General features: G+C 44.0%; 1 protein-coding gene across 1 annotated transcript; it reads left to right on the plus strand.

The window, feature by feature from the left end:
* Window positions 1-1,333: 1,333 nt before the first annotated feature.
* tmem59l (transmembrane protein 59-like) lies at window positions 1,334-12,464 on the plus strand. Its single transcript, XM_041935327.1, has 8 exons — window positions 1,334-1,501; window positions 2,787-2,892; window positions 3,727-3,821; window positions 4,002-4,154; window positions 10,273-10,378; window positions 10,461-10,575; window positions 11,164-11,281; window positions 12,306-12,464. The coding sequence occupies exons 1-8, from the start codon at window positions 1,334-1,336 to the stop codon at window positions 12,462-12,464; spliced, it is 1,020 nt and encodes a 339-aa protein (XP_041791261.1).
* Window positions 12,465-18,684: the final 6,220 nt, after the last annotated feature.

The raw sequence follows: 18,684 nt of genomic DNA on the forward strand, positions 1-18,684 counted from the left end.
CTCAAGTGCTGTACTTTAGAACAATTTCAAGTGTAAAAGCATATATGAAAATTATATACTTTTAAAGCAAAATCTAATACCATATAATATTGTATCTTGCAACCCAGACTGCTGCTCCAATACAATACACAAGGTGACTTCTGCTCAGTCAGTCATTTAAGTGTAAATGTTCATATGAAAATGACATTCTTTCCTTGAAATATAATATGATATAATATAATATAATATAATATAATAAAGCGGGGGAATGTAACCAAGTACATTTACTCAGGTAATGTACTTTAGAGCAATTTTAAGTCTAAATGTATTTATGAAAATGAGATTCATATACTATAATATAGCCTAATACAGTATAATACAAAATAAAGTACGATTACTATTTATATTTTATGCAACTTAGACTTCTGCTCCAATACAGTACACAAGGCGACTTCCGCTCAGTCACATTACGACTTTACATACAATGTTTGAATATCAATAAAATTTATCTAATATTTTTTAATAATAAAAATCTAAAAGGGTCCATTCTGCATAATGAGTACTTTTACTTTTGATATTTCAGTGTATTTTGTCAATAATCCTCATGTACTTTTACTTAGATGAACTTCCTCTTATGTTTGATAATTATAAGGGGCATTAAGTATAATATTCCTGCAATGTTCACAATACTCATTATGACAGTCATCATCATCATCATCATCATCATCATCATTAAAATGTTATTTAAAGCACTTTAATAGGAAAAGTAGGAAAAGTGCATCACTAATAAACCAGAAAAACAGAAAATGAAACACCAGCAGAAACCGTCTTCACTCCTCTGAGCCCCCTCTCCAAACTCAATCTGCTGGCTTAATCAGTTGTTGGCTCCCCACATGCTCTCTCCTCAGCTGATCTATGCTGTGGCCCTCATGTGTTCCAGCAGGATCTTTACATTCAGCTGATAATTGTGCCATTGATTGTGCACGAGCTGTCAATATTCAGCAAACGGCCCATCTGTCTGCTCTGTGCGGGACATCTGCCACCCGCAGCTCGCCCTCATCAACTATCTGTCACATTTTTATGAATGTCATCACTGCCACATTGTGCACTGCGGTGAAGGCTGCTCTGCAGATTGTGTGTGTGTTTGCTGGGCGGGGGGGGCAGCTTGTGCGTGATGATGATGATGATGATGCGCGTGACGCCACGGGCAGAAGCAGATCAGCGGAGCAGACAGGACCCGGGCTGAGGCAGCAGCAGCAGCAGCAGCAGCATCCGCACCAACAGCGCCGCCACAAACAGGGAGCTCAGTGCTGCTGGAAGCTCGACTCTCCGCTCCTCTTCTCCAGGCTTTGAGATGCTCCGGCTCGGCGGCGGGATGTGCGGCTTGTCGGCCCTGCTCTCGGTGCTTGTCGCTGGGCTCGCGGCGGCGGCGTCCTCGGACCTGTTTGACAACCAACTGGGCGACATCAATTACTGCAAAAAGCAATGCCAGCTCACCATCAAAAACAAAAGCCCCGCTAAAGTAAGTTATTCTTGTGTGCTGTAGCGTAGGCTGTCTCTGCAGAAAGCGCATTATCAGCAGCGAGGTGACAGCTACATCCTGCTGTCCGACATTTCAGCGCCTGCAGCGATGCACAGACCATCACATTACAGTTGGCATGAAGAATAAACTCTATCTTTACACGAAAAAAATAAAACAAACGTGCTTTGGTCTGTGCGTAATTGCAGGTTCGCTCCGATTTTTTTTTTCCGATGCACCCTCTCTTGGATGCTACGGCGCACAATTGGGCCGAAAATGGATGCAGCTCATTTTCTTCTGCACCTTAAAGGCTCATCCAAGAAGTGAACTGCATCCAGCCAGCGCATCTCAGATGTAATTGCAAACAAACTGCGCCGATAATTGATCATTTCTTAATCCGCGATTAAGGTCGACCTGGCCAGACGTAGCGAATGCGGGCGACGGAGGATCAGTGAGACTATTGTGAAGCATGAAGCGGTTCTCCTTCAGCGACAGTTTACTCAGCCCTCCGCTGCTCAAACAAGGCCAGACTGGATCCTGGCTGATGGCTGTGAATTACAGGAGTTTCTGTGGTTGCGAGCCTTGCTTAGATTTTCACTGTCGGATGTTTTTCCTCCCACCACCTTCACCTCCTCCTCCTCCTCCTCCTCTGCTGCCTTCAGGTGTGGTTCAGGCGCCCTGCAGGGCGGCAGGAGCAGAGCTGCAAAGCAGATCACAGTCACCTGGCTTGAAGACTGTGACTGAGAGCATGCAGCTCATGCGTTTATGTCGAGTTTCATACTGGACTCTAACAGCAGGGGTGTTGAATAAACAGTCGCCTTTAAACTATAAGGCAGAGTTTCGTGGTTTGGGATGAGCACCCCTCTTTGTGAATAAACAGGGAAACGCAGTGAAGATGATGACAAGTGCTCGGCTCAAACAGACCGGTCATGGTTCTTTGTCTCGCCTGTTCCCAAAGAGGTCACCAGAGGGCGCTATTTCCCCATTCCAAACCGAGAATTAAGGCATTATGACAAGGGGGAGTACAGTAATGTGCATCTTCCTTTCTCATTCTCCTGCACAAGTTTTATGCAAGTGGCTCATTATCACCGGTTTTCTTTTACACTGACTGATTATGATAGGCTGTAATAGAACAGCTGCAGTGTGTCATTAAGAGATACCATAACCCATCTCTCTGACATATTTTCTAACAAGGTTATGTTGAGTTTATCCAAGAGTGCTGGAGACATCTCTAATTTTGTCCCCCCAACCCCCCCCCCCTCGCCTCTTCTCTCTGTCTGGCTGCTAGGACTCCATAATGAACGCCTGTCACCGTGGCTGTCGCCTCTACTCCATCTGTCAGTTTGTCAATGGCAACGCCGGCTTCAACACCAGCAGGGAGGAGTGTCAGGGAGGTGAGTCAGTGTGTCAATCTGTCTGTTGGACTGTTTGAATGAGTTTGCTGCTCTTAGTCTTGCTAGACGGAGGCCTCAGCCTTTCACATGTTGTGTCAAAACAAAAGAAGTGAATCGTCCTGACAATAAAATCCAATCTGCATCGTTTATTTGAACCGAGGTGCGCTTAGTGCGGCATAATGTGCAGGTTCAACTTCTTTTTCCAGTAATTTCTACTTGGATTGTGTATTGAAACCCTGAAGGAGTGGGTCCTGTTGACAAGACAGGAAAATAAATATCATTCACTCGCTCTTTCTACCTGAAGGTAAATACACTGTGGTCTCCTTTGAGTAGAAACCGAAACATTTATGCAAATTCAAGGAAAAAAGCAGATAGCGGCCTCACGGCTATCCGGACTGACATGTCTTTAACATTAAACTGTTGAACACAGCTCAGCTAAATGTTGCACTGTTTCCTAGAAGCTGGCAGGCTCACTGGGTATTTTCTGTGTGGCTGAGGCTGCTCGGCCTGTTTGAACTGCTGTATTGGAAATCAATGATGTGATTTGCCATCCAGACAGCAGATGCCCCATCGCCCCCTGTTTCAATAACAGCAACGTGGAGTGAATCGTCTCCACAGGGGCCAACAGATACATCGCCCTTGCATCTTTATCTTTCTTCCCACATAAACAGCCTGCACCTGATTTATTCCTTCATGTCTCCTACCCAGCTGAGTGTAGTGCTGCATGCCCACTCGCTTTTGTGCTTCTTCTTTTTCTTTTCACTCCTTCATTTGCACTCTCTTTCTCTTTCGTGCTTCACAACTGTCCCTCTTTCTCTTTCTGTCTCTCTCCAGCCTGCCAGGAGGCATATATCAAGCTGCTGGAGCAGGACGCCTGCAGCACCGGCTGTGCCAGCCAGCCCTCTGAACCTGAGATCAAGAGGAGGAAGGTGAGAGAGCTCTGCAGTCAGTGGCTGCACACGTAAATACTGCAAAAGCAGGTACTAAGGCCAAAGTGAGGCGGGGCGTCTGAAAATTAATATCACTACCAAGAACTCAAGTTTGTGCCTATACTGAAACACATTCACAGCCAATACTCGTAACAGAGTGTCCTGCTATCTCTTCCACAGCTCAGAGCCATGACTCTCCGCCCCAAGCCCCCCTCTGTGATGGAGGCCGTGTCCAGTTGGTGCAATGACATTGTCAGCTCCGCCCAGAGTTTCATCTCCTCCACCTGGACCTTCTACCTGCAGGCTGACGACGGCAAGGTGGTGGTATTTCAGGTAGGACCCGACTAGGTGTATGTGCAGGACGGGCAGGCTTTTCTTTGTCTTGCTTCACAGGCAGCATTCATCTCCGATCTGTCCTTTCTCTGTTGAACGCTTGGACATAAATAAAGTTTCTGCACTCTTTTGGCAATTTATACAAACCTGTTTAAGCCTAAACTAGTTCCTAAAAACACATCACATCCAGCAGATTTGCTAGCTGCGATGTGTTTTTTGTTTCTGGCAGCAGCAGCTTGTTATTAATAATTAACAGAAGAAAAACTTTGTAGTTGGGCTTCCTGTGGCTCAACTGAAAAAGAAAAATGGGGCACCGTGTAGGTGGAAGCACCTACGTTGTCCCCAAACTTCATTCCCAGAAATTGAAGTAAACAAGTGACAAGAGATCTTACTTGCAATTCAGGAACACAGCAGCAGAGTCAACATGAAGATGTTTAACGTATTTCAAAGTGAGTCCTCTTCCTGTTTCGGCTGAGCACACTTCATACTCAGTCTTATCACGAATGCATCACTTTACACTGTGATGTGATGAACATATATGTTTTTCTGCAGTCTTCTCCGCTGCATGAATAAGAAGTAATTTAAGAATCATGTAGTAGCAAATATTCAACGGTAAGATTTAAGGCCTTTTTTTAATTTGCTGTACAACTGAATATCTGCGAAAAGTTGCAACTTTGAGTACTTTGCTGCAACAGACACAGACAAATGACGAAAAAATCTCCAAAAATGAAATATCCTCATACACTATATAATGGCCCACTGAGTCATGATGGTGGAAAATTCGAAAATTAATATCTGCAAAGCTTTTTCATGTCGTATGTCTTTAATTGGAGGCTAAAAGCAAGCCAATGGACCTTTATAGATTATTAGCTGAGCTAACCTCTGTTTCCTTTTAAGATAGTGAAATATCTCCTCTGCTACACGGTGCTGTAGAGTTTGGTCGGCTGCCAGGATAACTCACGGCCCATTTTAGAGTCAGTGCATCTGTGAAGGTTGAGTGAGCAAGGGCACACAGCAGGGTGGGGACAAGGTGCTTGAATCTATTCATTTCAGCACTTTAATTGTTTGTAGATGTCCTTTTAAATTGTGTCACACGCCCTCAGCGCCATGCATATTTGATGCCTGGCAGGGCTAGCTGTGGTGAAGTTTGCCTCAGGACGGAAACATGCTGCAAGATTTAAAAGAGAGTGGACTGCACTAAAGGATAAAGTTCTGGCTGTGACAAATATTAGTTATTTCTGGACTTTGAAAAGATGTCCTGAATGGAGCTGACAGGCTCATTGTTCATGCAACAGTGCGCTTACCATCACCAGGGGGGCATATTTCGGTCCCGTTCATCGAGGATCTGGAAAACATTTCCACTACTGATGAACCACATACAGTGATTATCTGTCACTTCATGCGTACTTTCCTGCTGATCTGGAACCAGATGCAGATAGGTCTCGGAAACCATCAGCTGATGATGATTTAGCCTCTGGAGGCAACCGCCAGTGTTTCAGAGCTTCTGGTGTAGCAGGCAGATATCCAAAAAACAGACATCCGGGCCAAGCCTTCCTCTTTTGTGCGCCATTCATTGTTTACAGTTCAATTAGAAACTCGACCTTCAAATTTCGACAACAGCCCGACATTGTGGCTAATTTTTATAACAAATATCTCCATATGAATGTAAATAAATAAAAAATAATAATAATTAAAAGCTACATTGTCATCAGACGATAGCTGATGAGTTCAGAGGTTGCATTTCTGCCAAAGCCTTCCACCTCTTTTTCTCTCCACACAGAGTGTTCACCTGCAAAGCCCGCTCATACGTGATTGGTCCGTGGACTACAAATGGAGAGATTAGAAGCTGATTAAACATTTCTTCACATTTTCTATTATTGAAATAGCAAATTTAGATGTTTGTGCACCTTTGGTACAAGTATGTGCATTTTGAGGGCTTTCTATTCAAACTTGAACAGACTGTTAAAGTCAGTGCCATAAACCTATACATTAAAGCTATAATAAGATTTGGTCTGTCTAACCACCAGACTACCCAACCATATCCTCCAAATTTCCTAAAACAGCTTAGAAACCTGCATCCTTGTCAGGGGTTTTCCTGTTTGGATAATGTCAATTTGATGGCATTTTTAGCTCCATAATTAAAGGGCTCAGCGGCAAATGATAGTATTTATGCACCGTAACCCATATAGAAGGGCTTCTGTATAACAGAGGAGTCTTTTATATGCTGAAATTCACTATTAGGTAGCTGTTTGCAGGCTGACCTCATACAGAGATGCAGCAGCCACGGAACATGAAATTACCAGCATTTCTTTTGGACTTGGTGATGGATGTTTGCTCTTTATGGCAGTGACACGCGGGCCGAAGCAGCGAGGGGAAGCCAGGCTCCACGGGGCTGTGAGAAGACTGTCAGGCCTGTGTTTAGTGGGCAGCTGGCAAACCGCCACCAACTTGACAGATTGACTCTCAGAGTGTTGAAACAACAGAAAAAGTCCAGCTAAGTTGAGGAACAGCAGAGGGGGAAAACAAGCCAAAGCTGCCTGCAGTATGACTGATGTGGATGCCCATAATGAGCTGTCCATATACATCCGTCTGTGGGCTCGTGTGTGTTTGTGTGACTTCAGGTTATGGGAATGACTAGTCGTGTGCAGCCTTAAGCATCATAAAAGGACAGCTACCAATAAGCAGTCAGGGGCAGCAGTTAGTTCGGATTATAAGGGTGGAGTAAAGTCACTCTTAGGTCACAACGGAGGTTTCTCTCCAGGGAAGGAAAAAAAAAAGTTGTAATCATGAGGAAATATTGGTAAAACACAGCCCTTTAGTTCAGTCATTCCCTTCACACAGCCCCCCTGTTATTTTAGCCAATCAGCCCGTGATGGTGCGACAGTGTGAGAGCGTTCAGGACAAAAGTGAGTCGATTAAAGACTTCCTCCAACCGAGCCGCGGTTCTGCTAGCGAGCTGGCCTGCAGAACAAATTGAACGGCGTGTAAGGCTGAATACAAAGAGAGAAATCCCTACTCCCATTTCGTCTCGACAATTGGAGAATTAGTCATTCTCCCCGAATGAATTTGAAAGAAACAAAACCCCCTAACAGAACAGAAGAGAACAGAGAGGACCAGTGAAATAATAGCATCTGAAGGAAGCGTGACTCTGACTTATGCTGCAGCTTAGTTTACTCATCCAGGCACAAGAGACATTAAGTGACTTGAGCGTGAACATTACATACAGTATGCATGTACGATAAGGCTGGTAATATTATATATTTATTTTACTTATTGTCAACAAGTTCCATGAAAAAAACAACACGGCGTTAGTCTGTCGCTAAAAATACTTCCTGACCTTCCTGCTGTCTGTCGCGCTTAGCGACAAGCACATTAGTTCCTACTGAAGACATAAGTCTTTAAAAATAGGTCACAGATATATTTTTTTCATTTTAAAAAGGGCTCAGTAATTTCCTCAAACAGCTGGAGACTGTAGGTTTTAGCGAAGGTTGGTCAAACAGGAGTAAATTGTGCATTCTGTTGGGGACTATTATTTTCAGAGGTGGATTAATACACATTTGATGCGCAAGTGGTGATGGTGAATTAGTTTTAACATGTGGCTCACTGATACAGTGGAGCTCTGTGGCACAGAGTATGAAGCTACATTCAGTCAGCTCGTGTTAGTTGGATCAATTTATTGCTGGTTTTGGCCTTTTCATGAGATTTGTTGACAATAAGAAAAATACAGAATCTCAGCACATTGTCTGTTTCCTATGACATTTCACTCCGAATGGAAATACGTGTATAAAGAAATGGAACTAAATGACCACATGGGGGCGTTGTAATTAAAGTTCAGATTTTAAGACTCCAGATTAAAGGCTAGAATCAGTTCAGTTTGCTCCAATTATTTACCAGATGGACGATATTTGTTTGTTATTTTATTGACCTTCAAAAGCAACAAAGACAGAGTGTGTCCACTGCTCAAGAAGAAGTGAGATTCTGTCTCATAGTATCCCGACTCCTCAGCCTGAAACCCTGTGTGTTTATGACTGAGACATTTCCGAACTCTCAAACCCCTTTCTTTCTTTCTTTCTTTCTTTCTTTCTTTCTTTCTGTCTTTCTTTCTGTCTTTCTTTCTTTCTTTTTGTCTGTCTCCTCTGTCTTTCTGAAGCCAGAGCACCTTTTGCATTCCCTTTCATAATGCATGACAGATGCAGATCAGGCTCCACTCGTTCTGATGGTTAGATCTCCTCAGAGTGCAGCCAATGAGAATCACCCCCCTCACATCTGCCCTAGTCTCCCCAAACCCTCACACTGGCGCTGCATCTGGTTTCAATGCACTCTGCCAGAAAACATTGCTCGCTAGGGGTAATAAACCCGGTTGTGAAATAACTTTTTTAACAGAAGAGGTATATCTGAGGGACTGTAAGTGTTTTGGGAAGCAATCAGCCACGTCTCCACGGTCAACTGCAGTTGGTTGTTTTGTTATTCTGGACGAGCGATGGAAATCGTCCAGAATCAACCCTTTCCAAAAGTAAAATAATGAGGATGAATGAAGCTGAGAATGAATTTAGCTGGTTTCACATTATAGTGTAAGACACAGCAAGAGGTTTCAAAGTTCATTGATCCACTTAGTGTCAAAATCGATAAATACTGGGAAGCTGATGCTACTGCAGTGGGATATACTGTGTTGTTGCTGAGGCCGGCATTGGCATTGTTACAACCGACTACAGCCGCTGTTGTAGGGGAGGGAGGGTCAGCGGTGGGGAACCAAAATCCTCTTTTAATGAGTTCTCCAGGGGAACCAGAAACACTGCGCACATAATGAAACACACAACAGTGCAAGTACTGACAGCAGGACGTGTGCATATGTGTGCAGCAGTTGTTTTAAAAGCCATTTCTCAGCTCAGTTCAGCCCCAGTTCAAGAGGTTTAACTTAACTGATGTGAGTGTGTGAAAGAAGGCAGGCCGAGCGAGCAAGAACAAAGGATGGAGATCGTCAGCTTCACGGCAGTTTGATTAAGTTACACAACATACTGAATGCTCAGAACGAGATAAAACAGTCATTTTGCTGGTGTGCTAGATTATGATTTAGGATGGATGGGTTTCTTTTCACTGAGCAGAAGAGTAAATTCAGATCCAGATGGTGACAAAGTTAATTAAAATGTGCATTATCAAACAGCAGCGTTGTGCATTTGACACAACGTTTAGCTGATGTTTATTGCTTTCAACATGCATTTCTTCTCTGCTACCTCTCCATGATCTGTCACACTGGAGGCTGAGAGAAAATCTAACTCTGTTCCAGCTCCATCAGGCCTGTAGACGTCAGCCGATCCTGACCTCTGACCTTTCACTGGAGCAAGCAAACTGAGCCTTTTTGGTTTCAGCTTATTTGAAGTGTCTAAAGGTTGAAGTTCAGCTAAGCATCAAATGTTAAGTATAGAATCTACTTGTCACGTTTTAATTATGATATTAATGTAAAATTAGGTGACATTTAAATCAACTATATATTAGATCCATTGTACAACTCACTTCATTTTAATTTTCTTTCCAAGTTTCAAATGTGTCAGATTCCAGGAGGAGATTAGCCTAGCTTAGCGTACAGACTGGAAACAGGGGGAAACAGCTTGCCTGGCTTTGCTAAAAGGTATCAAAAGCCACCTACTAGCACCTCTAAAGCTCAATAATTAGCAACCAAATCCACAGCATGTCGTTTTTACATTCAAATATTTGTCTAGCTGTTCCCCCCTGCTCCCAGTCTTCATGCTAAGCTAGGCTAATTGGCTCTAGCTCCATAGTCACCCTACAGACATGAAAGCGGTATCAATTTTCTGATCTCAATCTTGGAAACTAACTATTTCCAAACCAAACTATTTCTTTAAAGCTTGCTGTTGAGTTTGGAAATGTGAAATTTTCAGGCTGCCTCTCCTCACATTTCTCAGATTTGATTCGTCTGCTGTGGTCTCTCTCTCTGCTCGTTCTAGCTTCCCAGCCAACTATTCTTAGATGCAGCTCCTCTGTGGTCTGACCTCTCGCGGCGTTAAACAGATCCTTTCCTGTCGGATCTGCTGGTGAATTACGGTGGTGTAATTGCTGCCATGACGGCTGACTGTCTTTGTTGTTGTTTTTATCTCCTCAGAGCCAGCCAGAGATGGAGTACTCTCTGCCCGAGCTGCAGGCTCCTCGATCCAACGTGGCAGACAAACCCTGGCCTCAGGTCCACTCTCACACCCAGAGACCCCATGGTGAGAACACGCACACCCCACACACACTGCACATGCGCACGTTTATCAGTGCACGTTGCTGCAGTATCCCCTTGTTTGGCAGGTGTGAGGGGTCACGGCGAGAGGGGAGCATCCAAAGCGGGAGGCAAAGGGAAGCACCCAGTCCAGCACGCGGACGACCCCACAGCTGAGCACGACTTCCTCGGCTGCATGTCGCGGTGAGCTGGAGTCACCCTGCAGAGAGCTGAAGAGCTAGATGGGAGATGTTTTCTCCATAAAATCCACTTTACATCACTGCCGCTCATTTTCCTAAGCGAACCACGAGTGTCTTGGTCTGATTTCCTTCCTTACAGGCAGTTTATTGTCAGCGTGAAAATCAACTTGCAGGGAATCCATCACAGCGAACTTCATGTCTTTTATCTCTGTCGGCCTTATAATATCATTGTGCAATGTATGCAGTCCGCATCAATCTACACGTTCAACTGAATCACTTTGTGATGATGTATTTTCCGCAAAAACAAAGGTAGACATGATGGAATGAGATGCATCCGCTGAGATGGACCGTCTAACTCAATGTTTCCTGTCTCTGCCGGATAATTTTAATACCATACTGACAGTAAGGAGGGATAAAAGGAATTTGAAGCAGTAGTAGTTTCATCTCTGTGAAAAAGTATGAAATTAAAAGTGCATGTTCCACACATTTATTTACATTGGGGCTAGCACTATTTGATGCATAGTTTATCCGTGTTTCTACCCCTCTCCAGTCTCATCCCTGACCTCCTGTCTCCTTCTTTTTGGCTCTGCAGACGTTCAGGCCTTCCACGGTGGATTTTAGCGGCCTGTCTCTTCCTGTCCATCATGGTCATGTTGTGGCTCAGCTGTGCCAGCCTCGTCACCGCGCCAGAGCAGCACATCAAGACGCAGGTACGCACGCAGGAAAGCGCCCGCACCGGCATAATCGCATGCACACGTGAGGGGAAGCAGTGACTTAATACGTTTCGCTCGCAAATCCAAAGGTGACTCAGCACACTTGGCAGCGCGAGTAGAGGGGCAGTTTGGAAATCCAGTAGCACTTTGCAGCTTAGGCTGAAGTCTGAGGTCCTTGTATGTGTGCTGTCAACATGTGCAACCATGTTTTGTGATGTTTGCATCACTTGAATTAGTGAAGGTGCACCCAGTAGAACTCATTAGACAAACTCTTTACCCTTGTCACTTTCATCATACGTTCCTCAAGCTGTAGACACAGTTGTGATTCCAGGGAGGCAGAGTAAACATAACTGTAATATCTGACTCTTATCAGCAGTTCCCATCCACAACAGCTGACATGCTGCTGCACAACCCCGAATGTTGAACAAAATGAAATGTGTTGCTGCGTCAAATTCAGAATAAGCAGATATTTACAAAAATCAATAAAGTTGATGAGGTAAAACATTAAATACTGTTTATTGTCTATGTGCTGTTTTCAATTTATGTCAAGAGATAAGTAAAATGATCACAATCTGTTTTACTTATGTTTTACACAGTGTCCCAGCCTATTTGGAATCAGGTTTGTATTGTGATTGAATCACTTTATAGCCAAGCGAGGCGTCTCTGCACCTGCGGCCTGTAATTTGAGTGACACACATTCTCAAAACTTTGTTTATGCAGCCCAGATTCTCTGTGTTTACCGTGTTTAAATCAAAGACTGGGTTTGTAGGACAGCAGCTGTGTGCATCCTCCTCCTTCCCTCCAACTTAAATTACAACACTCCATCAAATCATTACAGGAACTGTCAGCCATGTAAAGGCTTTAAACAGGCCGTCTTAACATTCCCAGTTTGGTGTTTCTGACTTCATTGTTTTATGCAGTCAAGTTTAATCGAGTCGAGACAAGATGTGGTGAAGTATCGTAGTTGGAGGTACGTGCACGAGAACTTGTTATCACTCGTTCCTTCTTTGTGCCTTTTCAGCTGAGCATCAACGGAGATAAAGAGTTCCTGGACAATGCCCACAAAGTCAACCCGTACCACCTGAGTCCCGTGATCGCTGTCGCCGTGAAACAATCAGAGGAGAGTCAGGAAGCGGGGCCGCTGCCGGTGAAAGTTGACCTCAACAAGACCTGTGTTTAGGAAGGACCAATGGGAGAGCTGCTGTCTTGTCTCCCAGGGTAACCATGTGTGAAATCTTTGGCCTGTCGGTGAAAGGGGTGAAGCAGACACACCGCGGGACTCACTCAGTCACCTGAATTTTTTAAAACATATTTTTAAGAGCATGGCACCCTCCCGTCATTTAAAATATCATGCTGAATCATCTAGCTTGGTCTTGTTGGTCTGATGGCACTTCATTTACTTGTACAGTCCAGATTTCCTCAAGTCCGTCCGCAAATTTTACCTTAACGATCCACCTGCTCATTGCTTATTGATAAGTCAGAGCTGGAGACGAGCAGGGAGGATGGATTACCAGCGAGAGCTCTCATATCATTTTTCACGTCTAGCGCGGACAAGACAAGACAAACGGCGAGATTCGTTTTAGATTTCATTTTGCCTCGTTCTCGCAGAGTTTGGATTAATTGATGGGCTGCTGAGGGCGAGAAAAAAAAAGAAGGCGTAAAAATGTGAGAGAGAGGAAAAGGAAGATGAATGGAAGGTGGGCTAAATACTTTGGCCTGTGAGCGCTGCAGGAAACAGATACTGCAGCTCACAGTTTATAATCTGTTTACATCATCAGCGTCATGAGCTGTTTAGTAAAGGCCGCATTATAAAATGGTCCAGATATTCAAAATCCTGTTTTCCTTACACGGCGGGAAATAACTCTCAGGTGAGCGACACATTCTCACCAAGTTTAGAGAAACAGTCACACTGAAAAACTAAAACAGCGCCTTTTGTCGCCATATTCCTGTGTGTGCCTGTGTATGTGTGTGTGTGTGTGTGTTTGTGTGTGTGTGGGCGCGCATCTACAACAGCACACGCATTTATGGGGAGCAAATACTGAAAGCTGGCAGATTCAAAACTGGAGCCGGATCGGAAACCTTTATTTATTTCCTCCTCTATTTATTCAGAATCATCGACATGAGTTACCTGTTAAATAGTGTTATTGAAGTGCCATGTACAGTTCATCATACAAATGTAATTGCTCCGTATGTAAAATACATTGTAACACAGATCGGGAAGAGACACGTAGAGAGAGGATCGCACCTATAACTGTATTATTATTATCATCATATTATTGCTCTTATATCACTTCAAGAGTTCCTAGCTGTTATATGTGCCATGTGCTTTCTAATAGCTGACTATTTTGTATGTCCTAGGAGCACACACTGAAGGATAACCTCTGTAACGATGTGTAATGCAAAGCTTTTAACATAGCTCTTTGTTAATGAACAGAGTTGCACAGTCTTAGAGAAGATTTTCTGTTTTCCTCTCAGTGCTTTTGATGTCCTGTAACGCTCTCGTTTCATCCAGGCTATGTAGACAATAAACCGTGCATGCAAGTGACGCTTCGGTAGTTTATCTTAACCTCCGGCCACGCCAGTATGGTAAGCCTCTGCTGTAGACTTGTGATTTTTTGTGTTACTATTTACTGTAAACATTGAATAGAATGTGTAATGATGAATGACAATATCCTCATATTTTACAGGAAGGACTCTTAATTAAAAAGCCATCCAATCAATATCTGTGCTGGTTCAAGCTGAAGGTGTGTCACACGGAATATGAATTTCAAACCGTATTGTTTCCTTTTTACTGGTCTGTTTATTTTCAATGAAATGATACTTACAACATGATGAAATAAAGTGTTTTCATTGTAAATAAATGAGAGTTAAGTGTTTGTTTTTTGCCATTTATGCTAAAAAGAGGAGAAGGCGAATGCTGCCACATAAATGGTTCATGTTATACACGTGTGTGTGTATGTGTGTGCAGCAAAATAAAGAGGACAACAATGAATGAATATTGAAGAATAAAAAATACAACAAATAATTTCCAAAAGCATGTGGACACCTTTTGTGTGATGGTTGAACACCTCACCCCAAAGCCACAGGCTCTAATACAAAGCTATGCTACCTTCCACACTTCTAGAGGGCTTTCCAAAAGGTTTCATTCACTGGCTGCTGGGATTAGTTGGCTCCTGATGTAGGCTCACAGTCAACATTTTAATCCAACCCAAAGGGGTTGGAGGTCAAGCTACGTGAGGGCCGGTGCTTTAGGCCTTGTTGCATTAAACAGGAATAGAAACTTCAAAGCACATTATTGTCAATAGCTTTAAGATTCCCATTCTTTAGCTTAAGGGTTTGTCTCATGCAAACCATAAAAAAAGCCCCAGAACAGAGCTGTGTCCACATACTTTTGGTCATATAATGTCGGTCATTCAGTTTCTTTTCAAAAATCACATTAGGACATTTAGTGCTGGTGATTTCACAACGACCCATCTTCAGTGTGTAATACAAGCTTCTGTCCACTTGGTGGCGGCATCGTTTCAGTATTTCTTAAACTACCATAATGAGAAGTTTATTGTAGGCACAACTGCATCTGTTATTTGGAAAATACTGAAGTCTGCTGTGCCTTGTTTTCAGTTCACCTGAGCTTAAGTGATGAATTTGATAATTATACACGTTTTTGCATCAGAGAGCAATAGTTTTATTTTCATTTTAACACAATTAAACACCAGAGAGGGCAGGTTCTGCAGCCATAGAGGACGGTTGTATAGCTGCACAGTTCTTCCTGTTCATTTTCTTAATTTGAAAAATAATCACGTGGCGTCTTCTCCGAACCGCAGTATGTACAGAAAGAGCTGAGGAAGGCATGATAGTGGAGAAAGAGAATGGGCGGCATTTTATCCACAAAATACATTCATCTGAAAGTTTGTTTCTGAAGGGATGAAAAAATGATGACAAAACAACATGACAGATGAGAGCTGCAGCATCAAGTGAAAGCAGATTTTGCTGCTGGGACGACTGCTGAGACAATAAATGGAGCAGCTGGCTGCTTTCACCTGCAGGAGACGGAGACACGGAATGAAGTTTGCCTAAACTTCAGAGAAATATGAGAGTTGGAACATGCATTTTGGATGAAATCAGACACTGGACGCCCGTCATTCTACATTTGATCAACCACAAACCTAATTTACATGTAATGTTGTTGGCAGTGCTGAGCAGTCCTCACAAGAATAGATTAATCTGCAGCACTATCTGACGCCATGGCCAGAAAATTTGTGCAACTCAGTCCAAATTAGAACAAATACCATGCACTGTTCTGTTTAGACTTACCTGCAGCAGATCAAATTAATTCATTCATTCATTTAAAGAGGATTCTTCTAAAACAAGATTCAAGAGACAATAAGAAAAGAAGACAGGGATTTGCATTGGTTTCTCTGTCATTGCATCAAAAGCAGACCAGATACAATGAATACATAATCAAACACCACACAACAGGGGCAACACACCAGAGCTTCCAGTGCATGTGTCCAATTAGCATAACATGCTGGCTGGCTGTGTGACAGACAGACAGACAGAAGGAAATATCAAAACAAGCCTCCTTGCTGTCAGCTGTGACACATAATCAAAGAGGAGAAGCTTCTCTACAAGCGGGTGTTGCGTTACATTACCCTGTGATGCTTTGGCAGGAGAAAGTGCAGCGTGGAGAGTGTGTGGCTGCCGGTCATTCTACATACTGTAGGTCCGTGAAGGCAGCACGGATGCTCTCCATTGACGGCGAGTGCGTGTCGGCAGGTGACGACACCTGAGGCCTGGAGGAACTTTTTAAAGCGAGGCTTCTTGTTGGTTTCTTGTACCGCGTCAAGAGCTGATGTGTGGGCAGAGGGTCTAAATCTGTGCATCTGACTTCCCTTTCACACGCCTCACGGGAGCCTTCACAGGCTGCGTCTGAGCTCTGATTTGTCTGCCATACATTCAGACACTTTAGGTAAAGAGAGAAAAATTGCCCACTGTAGTGCCACTTCACTAACTTGACCGGGCCAGCCTTCGCTCTGTGTGCAGTGAATGGCTTTGGCAGCAGCTGGGCTCCCATTGATAACGAACTGGAGAGAGGAGGAGAGAGAGGAAGGTGGTGGTGGTGGTGGTGGGGGTCTTGCATGTGTGTGCGTGTCTCTCTCTAACTGGCAACAAATAGATCCCATGTCTGTGTGTGGACGCGGCGGAGGAGGAGGAAGCTAAAAATGAAAAAGAGTAGGAATGGATTGTACTTTTCACACTGACGCGCTGACTCATTTAATGCAAATGGGCCCTGTTGTCTCACTATTTCTCTGTCTCCCACAATCAGACTTTTGACGCAGGGAAAGACAAACTGAGATGTTATATCCTTCCAGCCTCACTCTCTCTCTCACGAGACGGTGTCTAGAAACATGGCTTGAGCCATAATTTTATATATCAACACTGTCAAGTGCAATTTTTCCCAATGGCGGCTGTTTATTTCCTCATACGATGATTTAAATGCTGTATTAACACATCCAGGAAGATAATTCTAGTGGGAAAATTGCATTTTTAAATATGCTAAAGCACAAACTGTATCAGAATCAGTCGTCGTGCGAAATCTCCAAGTTATTCTCTTTGACTTCACCCCTTTTTTCCCCTCCCTCTCCTCTCATGAGCCTCCCTCTTTCCTCCCTGCTGATCTTCATCTTTGCATGCGACATCGCAAAGGAGAAGAGTTTGTTGCACCTTTTGGCTAATCAACCCAAAGTAATTGCTATGAGTGCCTCATTCAGCAGTGGGGTGCACAAACACAGCACATACCAGCGAGCAAGGATCCCCCCTGCCCCTGTCACCGTGGCTGTCACTCAGCTAATCACCCACAGGGGGCGCTATGGATCCAGGTTTGAATGCTGGTGGCCCCATTATTACAATTTAATGGTTTATGTGAGCGAAGAGGCAATGTTCCTCTCTCTCTCTCTCCCTCCCTCCCAGCAGAAAGCTGTGTGCTGCTCTTATCTGGCCAGACCTGCTGCAGGAGCCAACCTGCAGTGCATTAAACAAGCCACCACCACTGACACACACACACACACACACACACACATAAACAGGCGAATACACACAGAGCAGCATGTGAGGATGTGTGTGTGCGACTGTGAAAATGAACAGAATAATGAGAGAGGAGCGACAGTCAGAGACAGTTAAGGGAAGGAGAAGGAGAGTTCATCGGGGGGATTGATTGGACAGTCTGCACTGTAGTGTATATTTGTGAATAATTCCCCTCAGAGACTGCGCTGAGAGAAAATGATGAAAATGTCATGTGTTGTTGCTCATGTGCAAGAAAGTGACCTGGAGATGAGACGTTTAATGAAGCTGAAGAGAAATGGGTTTTAATGGGAATGTGTAAATTGGCCTTTAATAATCTTAATATCAAAGAGTTAAGTTAGAGTTTAGGTAGACACATTTATTTCCCAACCTCACATCATCACACAAAACTGGACCCTTTTTGGTGTGGATGGTTAACTGTCTCCATAATTTGACAAATCTTGCATGCTGGTGGACCTGGTCTGATTTCCCCAACATGTTTCTTTGTGCACATCATGCACAAATAACAGAGGTAGCAAGGCATGAAATCTGTCAACTCTGCAGCCGTCTGAGTCACGCCAACTGTGTGTGACAAGTGTCAAAATGAATGTGATTCTGTGTCAGATCTGCTTTGACATGGTGAAAAGTTTGGTGGGTTTTTTTTTTTTTTTTTTTTTTTGGAGGGGTGGGGGGAGGGAAAATGCTCACACACTCCCTCCATCTCAGTCGCTTTGTTTCACACATACACACGCACAGACAGAGAGGGGGAAACATCCACCAAAGCGGACCTGGTTGAAGCTCTAACTTTATTTCACCACGACATCTGCCATAAACTTCCGCTGCGCCTAAAACAAAGATTCAATCAGCGCTTTAACAACACGCCAAATCAAAATTCTGAGGACATTTTCCCTCCCCTCCTCTCTTTCTGTGTCTCTCGGTCTTTTACAGCCGTAGTAGCCATACACGTACACATGGGGAGACAGACATGTACATACAGCACGGATGCTACCCGGACTATTAAACTCCAAGCTGCCCGACACGCCACTCTCTCCAAACTAGGCGCACAGGCATGAGCGGCCGGTTTCAAGCTGCCCTCTCTGTGAATTGATTCTACTATGAGCCTACACGAATCTCTGCTCTCAGAGGCGGGGGTGAGCGCTACAAAACAACGCGTCCAGTCCGGGTCGGAACCCCACCGAATGTCACACAAATAGGATCGGGTATCTTCAAATGTTACTGGAATTGTGTTTATGTCGCTGTAACAGAGAGATAACGCGTTCCTCGAGGGATTCGCGGTATCTCCCAGATTGCTGCACCCCCGCGCCGCGAAATGGAACATTCCA

Source organism: Chelmon rostratus, chromosome 4 (assembly GCF_017976325.1).
Source record: "Chelmon rostratus isolate fCheRos1 chromosome 4, fCheRos1.pri, whole genome shotgun sequence".
NCBI classification, from domain to species: domain Eukaryota; kingdom Metazoa; phylum Chordata; class Actinopteri; order Chaetodontiformes; family Chaetodontidae; genus Chelmon; species Chelmon rostratus.